Source organism: Amblyomma maculatum, chromosome 6 (genome assembly GCF_055883805.1).
Source record: "Amblyomma maculatum isolate TAMU_Amacu chromosome 6, ASM5588380v1, whole genome shotgun sequence".
Classification (NCBI taxonomy): Eukaryota; Metazoa; Arthropoda; class Arachnida; order Ixodida; family Ixodidae; genus Amblyomma; species Amblyomma maculatum.
The window spans coordinates 6,771,374-6,788,455 of record NC_139349.1 but is presented as its reverse complement, the minus strand read 5'-3'; the positions used below and the strand labels follow the sequence as shown (position 1 = coordinate 6,788,455).

General features: G+C 46.0%; 1 protein-coding gene across 3 annotated transcripts in view; it reads right to left on the bottom strand.

The window, feature by feature from the left end:
- Positions 1–17,082, bottom strand: part of LOC146184992 (uncharacterized) — a 94,169-nt gene that overhangs the window by 7,262 nt on the left and 69,825 nt on the right. For all 3 annotated transcript variants that reach the window (XM_084605935.1, XM_084605937.1, XM_084605936.1), the window contains exons 16-18: positions 12,847–13,078; positions 7,400–7,622; positions 2,997–3,181 (exon numbers count right to left, since the gene is read on the bottom strand). In XM_084605935.1, the coding sequence (XP_084462061.1) occupies positions 2,997–3,181; positions 7,400–7,622; positions 12,847–13,078 (640 nt within the window). The remainder of the gene's footprint in view (positions 1–2,996; positions 3,182–7,399; positions 7,623–12,846; positions 13,079–17,082) is intronic.

Genomic DNA, 17,082 nt, shown 5'->3' with positions numbered 1-17,082 from the left:
CCTGTAAATAAACCGCCCCCTTGCGTACTAAGTACGTAACAATATAATGAACTGAAAAATTGAACAATTATGTCCAATTGGTTATAGCGAAGCACTTTTTTTGCATTCATATTGATAAAATGCACAAAGGAGATGAAAAAGAAAGTTAAAAAAGATGCGATATTTTGAGTGCTGCATCGCCCGCCACAGAAGTGTTTAAAGTGCCTAAACATTCACATTCCACGCCATCTAGGAGTAGCAACAATAACTAGTATGTATGGCTGAGATGCACGGACCAGCATGTGACAGAACGATCTCCTCATCATGCCACGTGCCCTGGCTACCACTTCAGACGACTCGTGTGCGTGCTGCCCTCCGCGAGTCCATTGACTTCGTCAAACAAAGAGGCAACACAGAAGCGCAAAGGGATCACATGAGACGAAAACCAAGATTACTAGGACAGTTGAGAGTAGGTGCAGAAAAAGAACATTGCCGCGGATTACAGCATTTCCAAGCACTGTGTTGACAAAATCTACTCCAAGGGCGCTGAGAAGATTGAAAGCATGTTAGCTTTGTCACCATGTCAACCTGATGTGTCTGAACGTGACATGAGGATTTCATCATTGCTGACGACAACTTGGTTGTGGCAACATGGCGGCCAGCCTGACTGGCAAAGAAATCGAAGAAATCGTCTGTCAGCCGATTCCTGCAGGTTATGCTAGTGATGATGACAGCGAACCAGAAAGTATGGTGCAGAAGCCCATATTAAGGCCAAGATTGTACCATTTTGTAGCGTTAACTCCACTCCTCCAAGTACAAACCAGAAAACTGCTTGGTTCCGTTGTGGTGACCTTGAAGCTGAGCCAAGATCACACTGAGACTTAGCCTTTCTAACGACATGTCTCGCCCAGTTACTATGCTTCAGTAAGCTGGTGCATGACCATGACCATGGCCGTTAAAGCTGACTGATAAGGTAGAGATTATGTGATAGGCTCCCGATGATATCAGCTGAACATGTGGTATTAGCAAAACTAAGGAAAACATAAATCTTACTCGCCAAACCTAGTTTTACTGCATTATGTGTGCATAGTATTTGTCTGTTCATTTGTGATCTTCAATGAAGTTAATACCAAGCCTTTAGTTGAAACACTGTGCTATCCATATTAGAGCACCTTTTAGTTGGGTTCATTAGCAGACTGGTTTCCAGAATTTGTGCACATACCTTTAAGTATAAATATATTATTGCAGCAATTCGCTGCGCCACACAGCGTTGCGCATGAGAACTAGTACTAGGACAAGCCTGACTGACTGTTCCTGGCTGACTATATAACTAAATTTATAGAACAAATTTTCGCACCAAATACGACTTTGTCATAAGGTTCAACTGTATATGTTTAGCAGTAAGCAGCCAAACTACTAAACAGTATTCTCAGTGCCATGCAACCACCAAATCATACAGTAAAGGTATCTATATACGTAGTAAAAATAGTTTGCCAGTCCGAGCAACTTCACAATAGAAGAATTCTACGACTAAGTCCAGCTAGATCGAGAGATGAGTGTTCCAAGATCGTGAAACTATCTTTTCACCTAGAACAAAACTTGTACAAACAGGAAAATCATGCAAATCTTCATTATATGTGGAAATGCTCCTTGAGAATTTCGGCAACTATGGCTTGGGAGACGAATTCTCTGTCAGGCATGATCAGCCCATAGCTTTCATGCACAGCATAATTTCAATTGAAAAAGACATAACAGGAAAGCGCACAATGTGATGAATGGCGCTAACAAATGTGCATACAAAAGGTAGCTGCTTCATACGCCGGCCAAATGATCTGCGTTAAGCAAATATATGCAGAAACCACAGAAATGCAAACCAACTCTTTGGGCAATTTTGCACTACTTCCAAACAATGACGTCACAATTAATATGACAGGTGATATATTGGGCTTCATTGGGTATACTATGGTGGTACCATCTGCAGATGTGCTCAAAGGCCCACTGGATAGGTTGGAAAGGCAGTTTTAATGTGCGAACATTTGATCCCCCTGTTATGAAGTCTCATCTGATGGCATTCTTTGAAGCCACTCGTAAAGCACTGCAAAGAACAAACAACACTGCTTCCACAACATGCGGCAACTTGGACCCCCTTCACATCTCCTATCAAAATCACAAAGGTGTCATCTGATGAGCATGGCACAAATAAGATGGAAGGCAGAAGATTTGAACCGTGTCACAAACATCCACCATCAGTGAGGCATGAATCTCCTCTGTAGTTACCCGCCTACCTGAATGCCTTCCTTTGACTCGCACAATGGACACGTTGACCGGCTTCATGATTTTATTATATCTCAAGGTTCTGCACAGGGAAGGCAAGTAATTGCATAACAAGTACCTTAAAACTATCATTGGCATGAATGAGCTACATTTGTCAACAAAAAGCACACATGTGAATGCATACCCTTCACCCCTTGCATCAATCGCACTATCCATGTATCGTCCTTAATCCCCTCATTATCCTTGCTTCACTAAAACATCTGCCATCTTCACTACTTTATGAGTTGCATACACATCATAAAAGTGTTTCAACAGTGTCCATTTATGGGGGAGTTGTACACAGATCGAAAATTAGAGGTCCATTTATGGGGGAGTTGTACACAGATCGAAAATTAGAGAGCCCTCTTGCATGAAAAAAAGCTGGAAGCATTCTCAAAGAGCACCTTATCAGTCATGTATATGTGTTTGCTCATTTGAAGTCCCCTTTAGTACCGCTTTGAACTTCACACACAAAGATGCAATGTGCCTGTGACTTTCCAGCCTAGATATGAGCAATACTTCAACCAATTTTGTGGTTGAAATTGAAATTGGACAGCACACATTTCAATAGTACCTCAGTTGAGTTCCATGTACTACAGCAAATGGAATATTTACTTTAGCCGAAGTCTGGAAACCCTACTGAGAGAGGACAAGCAGCATACTCGAAAAGTAGAAAAAAAAAAAAAAAAGAAAGTTCAGCTTACCGAGATTATTGCCATCGTTAGACTGGTAGCCACACGGACAAATGCCCGGCCTCCTGAGCTTTGATGGCGTGCGATGAAAGAGTGGTGACCGGTTCTTTGCTGTGGAGTGCCGGCAAATCATGTGATCTGCAAAGGCCTTGCTGCAGTTGGTTGTGTACCTGCACTCTCCACAGCTCATGGAACGACTGCACAAGAGAGAGGAGAAGATGGCCAAATACTTAGCAAGAAATAATGCAAAAGGCTTAGAGAGCAAGGGCTCTCAAACAGAGTTCCACAAACACTCATAACTGCCCTCCCTCCTCTCTCTCTCTTTTTTTCCTCTGTCCCACCTCTGAAGGGCATGTGAGTACCACAGACACAGTGCCTGGTTTTTCAAAGCACATTTCCGAGTGCTAGCATCTCTCATCCTAGCTCGTTTCTCAGCTTCTTGCCATCAGCAGCCCATACTTTGGTAGCACGCAAAGATGCTGCGCTCTACTGTGCGACAATAGCCAAGAGTCAACGCTGGTGATTCACCCGGTAAACTTGGCGGCATGCTAAGACGTTGCTCCACTTCCGTGCGTATATGTCAGGAATACCAGCGAGACGAGACTGTGTGGAAGGTACATGGCGCACAAGGAGGCGCGTGTTGGGGTACATGATTTGTGTGTTGATCCAAGTCGGAACGAATAAACAACAACCTGTGCACGCTTATTTGGGCTCTTTCGGGCACTGCAGCAGGGAGCGGCAGGTAGCCAATGAGAGCCGGGTGAGCTGCCACGTGATTCCGTGCAGTGCCCAGCAGCTTGCGTAATCTAAACATCCTACGCATGCCCACAAGCAGCTCAACAGCAAGTGAAATGTGGCTAGAGGTGTGCGCCGAGACGTCTGCACACTGCCGCCGAGTGCTCTTGCTACATCTCCGCCTTAATGTGAAAGCATTGTGAAGCCATTACTAGCTCCTTTATATGCAATTCAGTTCACAAAGCCGCGATGCTTCTGAAAGATGAGCTATTACTCCGTCATCAGGCATAGCACAGCTCGATAACACGAGGCATGCGGCCATACGCGATACAGGAGGATCAGATGGCGTGATGTTTGAGCAAAGCCGTGGCAACAATCAAAGCTAAGCGTGCCGAGAGGCCCCCCTTCAGTCGAGATCGAAGGTGAAGCCTCTACATCCCCTGCAGCTGCACTGGCTGCGTGCCGCAGCCTGTGTCGCCAGAACCTGCCAGCGAGTTCTCCCTCGCCTACAGGAAACGACCACCTTGTCACCACCGGTCAAAACCGGCACGACATTCTTAAGTAGGCAGAGGCTACTTATCATAAGATATAGCCTAGTGATAGTACAATCTGAAAGTTCATTCAAAAATTGGAAGGCTTGGCAGTTATGTGAATACAATGTACCAATGCTAGAGACAAACTCCCAGTAGTGACGTGCTCCCTGCCAGCATACTGGCAACACTCCACTCACCGCGAGTGCACAGACGCAAGAAGTATACGTGCACACACCTACGTGCCGAGCAGCACCTCACGCCAGGCAGAGGCGGCTCTGGGTACACCCTTATGTGTTTCTCCGCGGACAGAAGAGTCGGAGCTTGCACTGCTTATGTCATGTGCCGCATGGCAGAAGTGCCATTGGAGTTGGGGCTCACATCTAAGCTGCAGCAACTGACAGTGCCTTGGAAAGGCCACTACCGGTCATGAGAGGTCTAATTATGTTACTGGTACACTATAAACATAATAGCAACTCAATTATAATTCAGTACAGTTGATTTGTGCGTATTCATGCCACACAAGGGAAAACTTCTTCGGCCGGAAGCGTCTTCCACTCAAATATCATGCAGATGGCAGTTTTCGCCCATCAGCTGTGCAACATAACATCACAGTAACATGTTACTTCTCGTACCCAGGAATTTTTAATTTCATCTTTTGCGCCATTCTCATTGACTGTCTACGCAACAGGCATATCAAAACACACTGATGTCTGATTGGTGTTACCAGTTGGGTCTGGTCTGTAGTCCTTCATGAGCTTCTTAATAACAAAGCGCTGGAATGCTACAAGCTTCTCCTCAAAGTCAGGGGGGTAGGTTTAGGCACACGGAAATCCGGCGTCAATACCTGAACCTGAAACACTTCATGAAGCAATTGAACCAGCTCCTGCTGGCCTTAAATTGGGTCCGCGCGACGCCTTTATGTTTGCGATCTCCCTCGCCTTCGCCTGCATCATCTCCGTCACTGCAGGCATTGCACCTTCTCTTTGCTTTCTGATACAGCCGGCAACATCTTTCTCAACCTCGTGGTGTCGCCCGTTGGTGGGTCCAGTGAAGGCCATTTGCTTTGTGGAGCAGTTGAAAAGTTTGTTCCGCTGCTTCCACCACCGGCGCATGCTCTCCTCGTCCAAGCAGAAGTCGCGATGGGCTTGTTGGTTTGATATTCTCTCTGCCTCCGAAACTACCTTTCAATTACAAACCGCAGTGTAATGGCATCACTTGGTAGGCACCATTAGGCCGCGAACACGGACGCTTCTTGAAGGAAGAACAGAATGACGAGACCTTTGCTCACAGCCAGCATTGTCACAGCATTCGGAGAAGCAAAATGGAGCCTGCAAACCTGCGAGCAGCTGCAAGTGTGTAGCTGGTGTAGCCATGAAATGGCGTTACATGTCTAGCGGTTGTGAGCACACCGCATCCTCGAATCTAAGCCGACCCAGTAAAATGCAATGAAGTTTTTGATCTGGCCCATCTGGCCTGCGGAATGGTGTGAAATTAAGGAAACTGAAACTATATCACTGAGCTGTACTCAGAAATGGGGATGCCTGGTCGTCGACATGCCAGTCATAGCATGCACGAGTGCCCATGCATCACTGTTCCATTAAATTAAAATTCAGGAAGACTATGAAGTGTGACACACAAAAAAAACGAGACTGGTCCAATAATTATTGCACTTGCAGAATCAGTTCTCTGTGACATTATCACCTTCAAAGTATTCGCCTTCAGAATTCACACACTTCTACATTAAGTGTTGCCACTGCTGGTAACAGCTCTGGAACGAGGTTTTTGGAAGGCCCTTTAGAATATTCTTCGTTCTTGCCTGAACCTCTTTAAAATGGGCTCCCTTTAAGCAAGATTTAACTTAGGAAATAAAAAAAAATCGCATGGAGCCAAATCAGGTGGATAAGGAGGATGCTCCATCACAGAAATGTTTTTGCTGGACAGAAACTGCTCGACAGTTAGGGTCGTGTGAGCCAGTGCATTGTACTGTAATGCAACAGCCATCCACAACTCCACAATTGTGACCTTTTTTTCCTAAATATTTTTCAAGTCTTTTTAGTACTTCAATGTAGTAGTGTTGATTAACATTTTCACCACTGGGAACTCACTCAATCATTACAATTCCACTGTTTTTTGAAGCTACACACTTAGTCTCGTTTCTTTTGTGTCACACCTCGTATATCGGTGATCACTGGCTGCGGAAGACCTGCCTTGAACTCCTGAAGTCGAAATGCACTGCTGCAAGCATGGCCATGTCTAGAATAACGCATGTCCGACGTCAGAATTACATGGGGCTGGACTGTGCTCTTGGACTAAGCTGGAGAGGGTCAAATTCACAAGATTTTACAAAACTCGTGTAGGATTAAAGCGGCCGCAGGAGTACATGTGTGTGCGATTTGTATGCTCCGCTATGCTCACGTGTTCCATGGGTGTTGCATCTTTCATAGAACTAGCACCCGTTTACATTCTTCGCCATTCATCACCACTTGTTGATTGCTGCGGCCAAACACCAGCCTATTACATGCTGTACATGCTGCGCTGCACCACACCTCACCCGCTGATGCTGGCGGGCCAACCTTTGATGCCATCAAAGCATCGCTTTCTTGAATAACTAGCATTACCGGATGTGTCAGTTTCAAGAAAGATCAGCCAGTTTAACTTTTGTGGAAACGACCAACGAACGCTATTTGAAATTTATGAAGGCTGGCCGTGAGTTCAGAAACACAAATCCCGTAATTTCTGAATGTTTCACATTGACCGACAATATAAAATAAGTGCAGTCGCTATTGCATTATGAATCATCGCACATCCCTGAAAGCAGTGACATTTAGAGGTGGGGGGGGGGGGGGGGGCAAAAAAAAAAAAGAGGAAGTCTTGTGCTTGCCTTGCCTTCTGGCACAAGTTGGCGCACTTTCGGTCAATCTATTGCTTTTGGCGCAGCAAGGCTCAGACTCAGAAAATCATATCTGCATCAAAATGGTGCAACTGGCACAGAGTAGAAGACCTTTGAGATATCTGTAGATTTCACCTCAATAAACCTCGCACTGAAAGCGGCTTTATGCATGATGCACACACAAGTGCAGACTGTTTTCAAATTTAGGAGGCTGCATGCTGACAGCAAGGAAAGCCAGAACAACGTGTGCCACACACTTGAAGTGGTCCTCGTCAATGGGCTTGCGGCACTCGAGACAGTCACTGTGCAAGGCCTGCCATTCCAAATGGACAGCAGGCACTGAGAAGCGTGGCCGGCAACAGGAGCTGCTCAGGTAACTGGTCGTGGGGGCTGCATTGTTCAAGGAGGCTTTGCGTGGCTTCAGGTGGGGCTCAGGTACAAGGATGGGACTAGCGTCTGTAGTCTTGATTGCTTCAACCCCTGTGACGAAAAATTAATGACAAGATACTGTAACTGACAAATACAATACGACTGTGAACATAATGCAGAGGGAGCTAAGGCCTTCATGAACATAAAAAGAATGTTGCCCAAATCAGCAGAACTCATCACTAATCCAGTGAAAGCTTGTTAATTCAAGCCTCAATAATTTGAATTTTTTGGATAATTCGAACTCCACTGCTTGGTCCTGAAAAGCTCCATAAAAAGCTAAATATAAAAAACTCTGACAATTTCAACACGAATTGGTTCTGTCCTGGATAACTCTAACTAGCCCCTGGACGGCATGGTACTCAGCACATCGCCAAATTAAGAAACGCTCCCACGATAGGACGGCACAGTTACGAGGCTGTGCACCTTCAAATGGAGAGAGAAGATCAAACCAGATAAAACAATAGAAGAATTACTCAGGTAAAGCCTAACCAGCGCCTTGGCTGCCAGTGATGCCAGATGACAGGGACTGGCCGCTGTGACGGCGGCTGCCTGGTGTCTGCTCCATGTGACCTCCATAGTTTGCAACTGAATGCTCATTAATTCGACTTCCGTTAATTCGGAAATATGGATACCTTGCTGTCAGCACAGTACAAGCTGATTCCCATGCAAAGCTATGGCATCAAATGGGTCTAGCACCGGTTAGGCTGTGTCCAGGTACAATTGGCAGATAAACAGTCGCCAAAATAGCACTCCTCAAACTTAAACTACACGTTGCACTGTTGATTGCGCATCTGATTTGCACGCAATGGCAAGCACGACAAAACCCGAACAGCTTTGTCTGCGATAATAGGTAGACTATTTAGTTTTGGTTTCGATTTTATGACCATTGCGCCATCCGCGCCAGCTCGCGGCGATGGCAGCTATTGGTCACTCATCGGCCAGCTAACTAACTGATGCAAATGCGTGGCGTTTCGGACTATCGTTGACTCATTGACAGCAGTGGGTATTTTTGATGCTTCTGCCCGTGTGGTTTTTTCGCTGCCCCCAAAATGTGTGCTCGTCAAGTGCCGTTCAACGCATCATGTGGTGAAGCCTCATTCGCGATGCAGGCTGCTTGTGAGGGGGTACTGCCGCTACCGCACTGCACCGTGAAGGAGGCTAGGGTTGCCCTTACCATATTTGGGCAGTTCTGCTTTTTCGCACCAGACAGTGTGCATGCAATAAAGCATCAAACGAAATGCAAAAAAAGGTCACTGCCGCACTGTTGCCATCTGAAACACAGGTGACCACTTCAAATTCACCGTAATGCAAGTGGTTCTTGCCAGCTTTGTTGAAATGATTTGACAATTCGAACCAGATTATTTGAACTTTTTTTCCAGTCACGTGAAGTTTGAATCAACAGGCTTTTGTATCAATGTCTTTACCCCATCAGTAATAGTTGATGGTATGGCTTTGAGAGTGGGCAGTCTTGTAATTTGCCTACTTATTAAGTGCACAATAATAATTTTCAGTAATCACGTTTGGAATTAGCATACGCTCAACGTCGCCTACAAACCAACTCAGGCTACGAGAGACGCCGTCGTAGAGCGCCCCGGACATTTCGACCACCTGGGATTTTTAACATGCAGTTACATCAAACAGCACATGGGTGCCTTGCTTTTCTCTGTCTATATAGAAACATTTATATGACCATGGCATAGTCTTCTCTGTCCTCAGTGTCATTTAGGAGACAATAGTTATCAAACGTTGCATGACACAATAAAGCGTGGAAGCTCCTCAAATCCCCTGTATTGCTGCCGTACTGTTACAACTTGCTGCCTCTGCTTCATGCACTGCACTGCCCTGCACTGCAACTGCTCGCCCCTTTTACTCCCTTCTTCTATCTTTCTCCTCAATAGCCCTTGCCACTTTATTTTCATGCTAATAGCCAGCATATCCTCTCTATTTTTCTTTTTTTAGAGTGCTATGTCTAGGGCTTTCACTCCACCGAAAAGCCATTTTTTGTCATTTCTCTTCATGAGTATGTCTATGGCAGGTGGTAGTTGGCAGGTGTCATGGTCAGGCACTGACTACTTGGAGGTTTGGGTGAAGTCACATGACCATATCTGAATAGGCAGGAGTTTTTAATTTGAGCAACACTTTTGGGATCGGAAACGAACCCAATGGTACCCTTGGATCTCAAGTCAGGCATGAAACTCCTAGACCATATAGGCATGTTCATATGGCTTGTTTAAAGTGGGGCTGAATACCTCTGTCGCATGGTCATTCTCATAGTGTGGTAGATTACAAATGTATGCTAATGAGTACGTGTGGCTTGAAACTGAAGTGAGAATCAAAGTGCTAGCGCACACCCTATTTGCATTTGCATCATAACTCTAAATCGCCAGCCATCTTTTTTTCCCTGTACCTACTGCATATTTAGCTCCATTACCCCATCAAAAGTATGTTTCTTCTTGCAGCTCCTGAGGATGGTAACTAAGTCATCTGAAAGAGCACTGTCTCACAGTCTTCAATAAACATTTGCTACTGAGTGTTGCCTTTGAGACTATGCCATTAATTGTCTGTTGTTCTATGATGTCCTAGACTGTGTGCGTGCTGCAATTTTATCATTCAACGTCAGTATGTCACCACAGCCAAGTGCTCTTTACCTTAACTGTTTCCTTACTAAAGATGTTTCTCTACCATAAATGAAAAAAGTAAAAGTATTGCTATCTATGGTAGACGAAATGTCAAGCTGCTTCGCAATCCGGAGGCTATTACCCTAACAAAATCGTGTCTTGTGTGCTTGTGGAGAAGCTGCAAAGCGACAGCTGCACAATGAGATACCCGTCAGCCGACCAGTCTTGACACTATGCCTGTACGATCGCTATGAGACCATGGCGACTTTTGGCCTGGACCACGCCCTTTGACCTTAACAGAGAAAAATCACCTGATGCTAGCTTCGATGTTGAGGCAACAAGTCCTGCAGTACAGCACTGTAGTCGAGCATAGAGGTGTGCACGGGCTGAAATTTTGAGCCCGAGCACGGCCCGTGCCCGACGCTACAGACCCGAGCCCGGTCCGGCCCAACTGTGAAAGTGCCTGAACCCGGCCCACCCCGACCCAGCGCTTAGATTTAAAACCCAGGCCCGGCCTGGCCTGTTATGCTATAAACTGCAGTTTAAGCGATGATACAGAAGCAAATAGTTTGCGGATGATAACTTTAGCCAACATCTTGAAATCTTGAGTTCTCACATCTGAAATAACAAATTTGGTGAATATATAGAGGCATAGCACATACTTAGAATTAACGTATTGTGCAAAAACAAGTTATGCATTGAATCGAGGCATTTGCGGTGTTCCTGGATAATGAACCCGGTAGCGCTGAAGTTTTGGTGCTTTAATTTGTGGCTGGAATAATTAAAAGGCTCTTTGACAAGAAAGCAAGCTTTCGTAGGCAACTTATTTGATTCTCCAAAAGTGCGCTAACTCTAAACCTACGCAAGGAGTTGATTTTGTGGCCAAATATTCGGTGAGCTCACCTGGCTCAACGTGTACCTTTGAGTGAACTTTTCGCAGCAAGAGAAACACGAGGAAATTTGCACTGCAGAAGCTTTGAGCTATGTTCCGCTTCAAACGAGGCCATGTCGAGGCAGGAGTGGCACAACAGAGTCGTTTGATAGGCGACAACACATAGCGTGGATCTTGAAACGGATACCTAAACGTCAGTGCTGGTGTAGGTGTTACCCAAGTAGAGATGCAAAACTCGAAACTAGCCTACGAGCGGCCCCTCTTCTCAGTCACTGACAGCTGTCAAAGATCCATTCGCGGTGAGGAGGCAAGGAGGAAAGGTGGTTCAACGCCGGCAAAGGTCTCGGAAGCTGTCGTGAGGTGATGGTGTCGCAAAATGCTGCGGATTCTAGAGGCTTATCGCACTATGGCCGCATTCGCGCTCTCACAAAAGTTTTATGTGTTCGTGTGCGGCCCGCTTCGTCCGAGACAAATATACCTTGGCCTGGGTCCGGCCCAAGCCCGACTAGCTGGCCGGGCCAGGTACGGGCTTCTTTCGGGTCGGCGCGAGCCCGTGCACAGCTCTAGTCGCGTAGGCAATCAATAAAAGAAGAGATTTCATAGGTGACAAATGCGTTTCCCATTCCGACCAACTACACAAAGCTAGGCGATAGAAAAGCAAAACCTGTAAAACATCGCCTTCGCATATTATATCTTTAGACAAAATCCTCTGCATTTTACCAAACTTATGTTTTTACCACAACGGGATTCTACTCACCATATATACTATTACTATCATAATGTGAGTGCAAACTGCACAGAGCAAACACAGCTAAACGCTATACATGGACAGAGAGTTGTCTTTTGTGGTATGAGTGTTTTGGGAGCGTTTAAAAAACAACAGCTCGAAAATGAAGGTAACACAACCAAGCGTGGTAAAGCCTTACACGAGTTGACACGTGCAGCTTCCCACCCAGTGGCAGCTGCCATGCCTCCAGTGTTTTGTGCTTCGTCCTGTCCAGCCCTGCAGTTGTTCTGCCTTTCCCCCTCACCTACTCCTCACAGCACTTTCGTTGCCTCCACTTTACCAGAGGCCTGTGCTGCCTTTTACCCACGCTGGTGGTCACTGTATTGCTCATATGTTCCATAACTTACCTCTACATCACAATGCTATCGAAAAGTTGCTTTCTCCACGCAGCTCGCAAGCCTAGTGGTTGAACAACCTTGAAGTGCAGCGGGAAATGGCAAAAAAGATACACTATTTCGTATGGTGGTTCAGAAAAAAAAAAAAATCTTTGAGTGCACCTATATGCTTTTGAATTGAGAGAGACATGCTCTAGTACATTAATCTCATTCATTCAAATGAACCGTTTTGTACCACTAAAGATATTTTTTTGGCATGCCACCTATTGCAAGACAGCTGGCAGTTCTCTCGTTTATTTCCTAGCAGACAAGGAAAATGAATGAACATATAAATTTAAGAAAAGGAGCGTTAATAATTACTAAGCAGGCAAGGGGACCTGGAAATACTGCAGAAGTAGGTTTATGCAGATTCTTTCAAATATTTTGGAGAAATTTTAATATGGCTGCCATTGTTTTTTACGTTCATGCTCTCAGGTTTCATGTGCGCACTACCTTGGGATTACATTGGGAATCACTAAAGGAAAGTGGCTGACAATAAACTTCCAGCGAGAATGACACTGAAACCTTAAGGCATCAAACTAAGGTCAACAATTGCCCACTGGACAGGCTGCGGAGAGGCCAATCCTTGCAACGGTGAGCTCACCTGGTTCATTGAGCATGGAGACATGCTCTCTCTCGCGGTGGCTCTTCATGTCCAGCGGGCTGAGAAAGACGAGGCAGCACGTGGGGCAGCGGCGTGCGGACGTTCGAGAAAGGTGCTTGAACAGATGGCTATAGAAGTTCTGCATGGCTATGCTGGCACAGTTGTTCGAGAACTTCACTATATACACACGAAGGCAAAAGCGGCACAGCAGGGCATTGGTTCCTACATGATCCTGCAAGAGATCCACAAAGAGTTGCACCCAAGGTGACACAGGACTCGACAAGTGTCGAAAGGCAATGCATTCTTGAAGTAGACAGTTCAAGGGATGAAGGAAGGATTAGCTCAACGTGAACCTCAGCCATTGCTCTCTACTTGCTGCCCTTTGTCCCTTGCAAAAGAGAGAGCATAATAATGTGGCTAAAAGCCTTCATTATCAACAGACTAAACTGTAATGTTTAACACTGATTCCTAGGAGCATAAGCAACAAAAGTTTTGATGCATATTTTTTCTTTGGAATAGTGCGCAAGACTATAATATACATGAATCACCATGCAGAATTCATTTGCACGAGCTAATTAATAATGACAGGGGTCGCTCCGACAAAGGAAGAAGACGTTTAATACCCTCTTTACACGGCCGGCTTAACCACGGTTACGCTTAACCGAGGTTACCGAACTTAACCACGGTTAACCGCCAATCGCGGTTAGCTGTGCTTACACAGCCCACCGCCGTTCTCGGTTACGGCCGCCATTGCCCACAAAGTAAAACCGAAGCGAAGCGGAACGAAGCAGCATTTACAAATGTTTTATTTATAATGTAGTTTCCGGAGTGCCGTCCGGCAAGGCGTCAACAACGCGGTGAAGCCCCGCACGATGGCAGCACCTCATCGACCATCGTAAACACCGCCGCGTTGGCCCCTCCTCCCGCAGACCGTACGCGAACGCCACGGCGGTTCGCTAGCGCCGACGTCAGAAACAAAGCGTGCTAAATTTATTGGCATCTGGAATACTGAGCCGAATATCAGAATTGAATCACACCTGATCACTGACCAGCGGCAAATTGCTGGCAAGACCGATAACCGCGATACTATCAAGTTTCTATTCAAGACAGCTGCCGCCGGTACATTGCGGCTCACCGTTCTGCTTATACTAGCTCTGCGATTAATATATCGCCAAAGTTTATCATATCGTTATTTTACGGCGGCAGAATAGGATTCACAATAAGGATGTTTCATGAGTACACTATTTCAACAGCGTTGATCAGTTCCAAAGCGCCAATCGCCGCGGCTTCGAAGAGAAATAATTTAGGCCTATTGACGACTAGGGGGTTACGCACCCCGCCGTAGTTAGCCGCGCTCGCTCGCTTCACCGCCGCGGTAAGTGTAACGTACCTCAGCCTGCTCGCAGCATCCCGCACTGCAAGCGTTGCGAACTTGTGCACTTTCATTATAAAGCTAAGACCGCGCATTCTGTTACGTTCCGCGCTCAGCACCAAGCCGCACAAACGATACTGCAAACACAAGACGGGGCTTCAGTACGCAGACGCTTGGCTGTAGGCTGTACCCGAAGATGCCGGGTGGCACAGTAGACACCGGCTATTCAATACGGGCAAACGAGTACACTGCTGAAGCAGACACGCTCGTACACTTCACGCACTCGAGTGCCGACGAGAAGCCTCCGTCAACAGACGCCGCCATAACCTCGGTTAACGACGCAAACCGAGGTCGCCAAACTCTGTTTGCGATAACCATGGTTAGGGGTGTAACTGTGGTTTGGTCTGCCGTGTAAATAGGCTAACCACGGTTTCGCCTAACTGCAGTTACGCTAACCGTGGTTAACTCTGCCCGTCTAAAGAGGGTATAAGTGAGTCAGCTCCGTGCCCAGCAATACGTGCTGTCGCTGGCTGCCTACTATGCCCGTGTCTCATCTGATATTTGTCCTCAAGCAGTGACAAATCTGGTGGAGGTGCTGGGTACAGTAGTGAGCACAGTGGGTATAGCGACAGCATTAGTTGACAGCACATCCTGCCGGGAGCGGAGCTGACTCACTTCAACGTCTTCTTTCTTTGTCAGAGCGCCCCCTGGCAATATATAGTAAGTGAACTTTTTTTCACGCAGTTTCAGATTCAGCTGCTGAGGATGCGACGGCTGTGACATCATAGACGCCACAACTGTGATGCATTTATGATTAATATTTGTGTGCATAACTTGACCTTAAAGGGGGGACGCGGGCTTCGAAAGTCGAAAAATCTCGAAAAAGTCGGCTTTTCAAAAAGTTAATATCTCGGCTGTGTATGTTATAAAATACCTTTTCTATAATTATAAACACCTAATTCATCGTGAAACTGCTTTAAATTAAATATACAGCTGGGCGCGGCAGCCCCAGAGTCGCGAGCGAACGGCAAAAGTACCCAAATTTCGCGCGCGCGCAATTTCTTTGCCGCTGAACCGAGCGCCGCCATCTTAGTTTTGTTTTGTTTGTGAATGCTTGCCCTTTTCCATGTTGCCTTCGGTGGCGGCATCTGCGGCGTAGCAGAAGCTTGGCTCGCTTGTGATTGGCGGCCTCGCAGGGATTGTTGAGCTTCCCGTGTCTCGAATTTGGGCTGTGATTGGACGAAGCGCGCGTTCCGTGAGAATGCGGGGGATCGCGCGACTGCTATTGAATGCTGTGCACGCTGACGCGGTGGTCCCTCCTCGGCACGTCGTCTGCTCCGGCTGCCTGCTGAGCTGGCGTTCTTTGTGCACTTGCTAAATCGCTTCACGTTTCACCATTTTTGAGATGGCCGTCATCATCGCTCATTACGGATTCTGGTGCCGTGTTTTGAACGGTTTTGTGCACCTTGTGGATCGTCACACGGTCGGTCACGATGCGCGCTAAGAAGTTCAAAACACTGCATACGTTATCATCCTGTGAATGCTGCCCGAATCACAACGTTAGCGAAGCGTGTTGCCAATGGTCACGGAGACACTTCTAGCAGTGCTGCCTCTGCTACACCACTACTAGACCGACTGCGCTGCCACTTCCAACTGTGTATCTTTCACGTCAATGTAAGGAGACGGCATTTGAAGAGTGCCTGCTGTACAGACCATATCAACCTCGGCGATCTTGACCTCCTGTATCGCGTCTGTCATCGCAAGCGATAACGCGTTGTCAGCATTGCCCACTGTTCGCATGGAAATGCACTTTCCGAGGGAATCGAGGAGGGGGAGGCACAACCTGCTACTGTGAAAAACAAACTTTAGACTTGAAAATGTTGTTTTAAACTTCAAGGGCCATTTTCTCAGAATGAATTTTTTTCATGGTATGGTTGCTTATTCCCGCAGTATCTCCGGAACCGCTAATCGAATTCCCACCTGTTTTTTTTTTTTTTATTGTGTGCCTGAATAAATTTCCGAGGGCAAGACAAGCTAATTTTTTCAAAATATTGAGTCTGGAATTTATTATAAACAATCAAAATTAGGCTAATGCAAGTCCAATAAGTGGCACTAACCTCAATGCTGTGCTAAAATTTTTCAGCAAGAAAATTAAAAAAAAGGGCTCTGTCTTGCCCTGTGGTACCTATTCAGGAACCTTCATAATGAATTTCATAGTGCCAACACATTTTGCAAGTTTTCCAGGCATGTTACATGGAACCCATGTGAACCATTCTGATATACTTCTGTAACTTGAGTACCAATGTGCGCAGCTCCATGAAACTTTGCAGTTATTGAAATGGCTGGGCTATGAGTCTACCCTGAAAACTTCATTCGATTATCTCAAGAAACAAAAAAGTTGGTATTCAAAGGTAATCTCCCCCCTTAACGCGTCTATGACGTCACAGCTTTCTCTTGGCAGTTGAGATCAAAACTGCATGGCAGAAAAAAACAACTGAATATTATTCACTGCTTTTTCGTGCAGTCTATGTGGCTATTCACATTTGGTAATGTGCGGCACATCATTCCACAGACAGGGTACACATGTTTTTTCAAGATTCACAAACTCTAATGAAGCTCTTATTCCAAGTTTTCCTTGTACCAAGTTTGGCAGCCATGGACAAATTTTTTTTCAGTGAAAACCAATTTTAGAGTTTGATAATTTTGTGACCTCAGTTCAGGCAATACATGCAGGCAAGAATGTCACAAACACTAACCACACAAATGCTCGCTCCTTTCGTGGTGAACAAACTTTTGCATTGTATATTAGTAGGTCGTTACAGATACTATATGAATGAAGAAATTATTCCAAGGCCATTCAATGA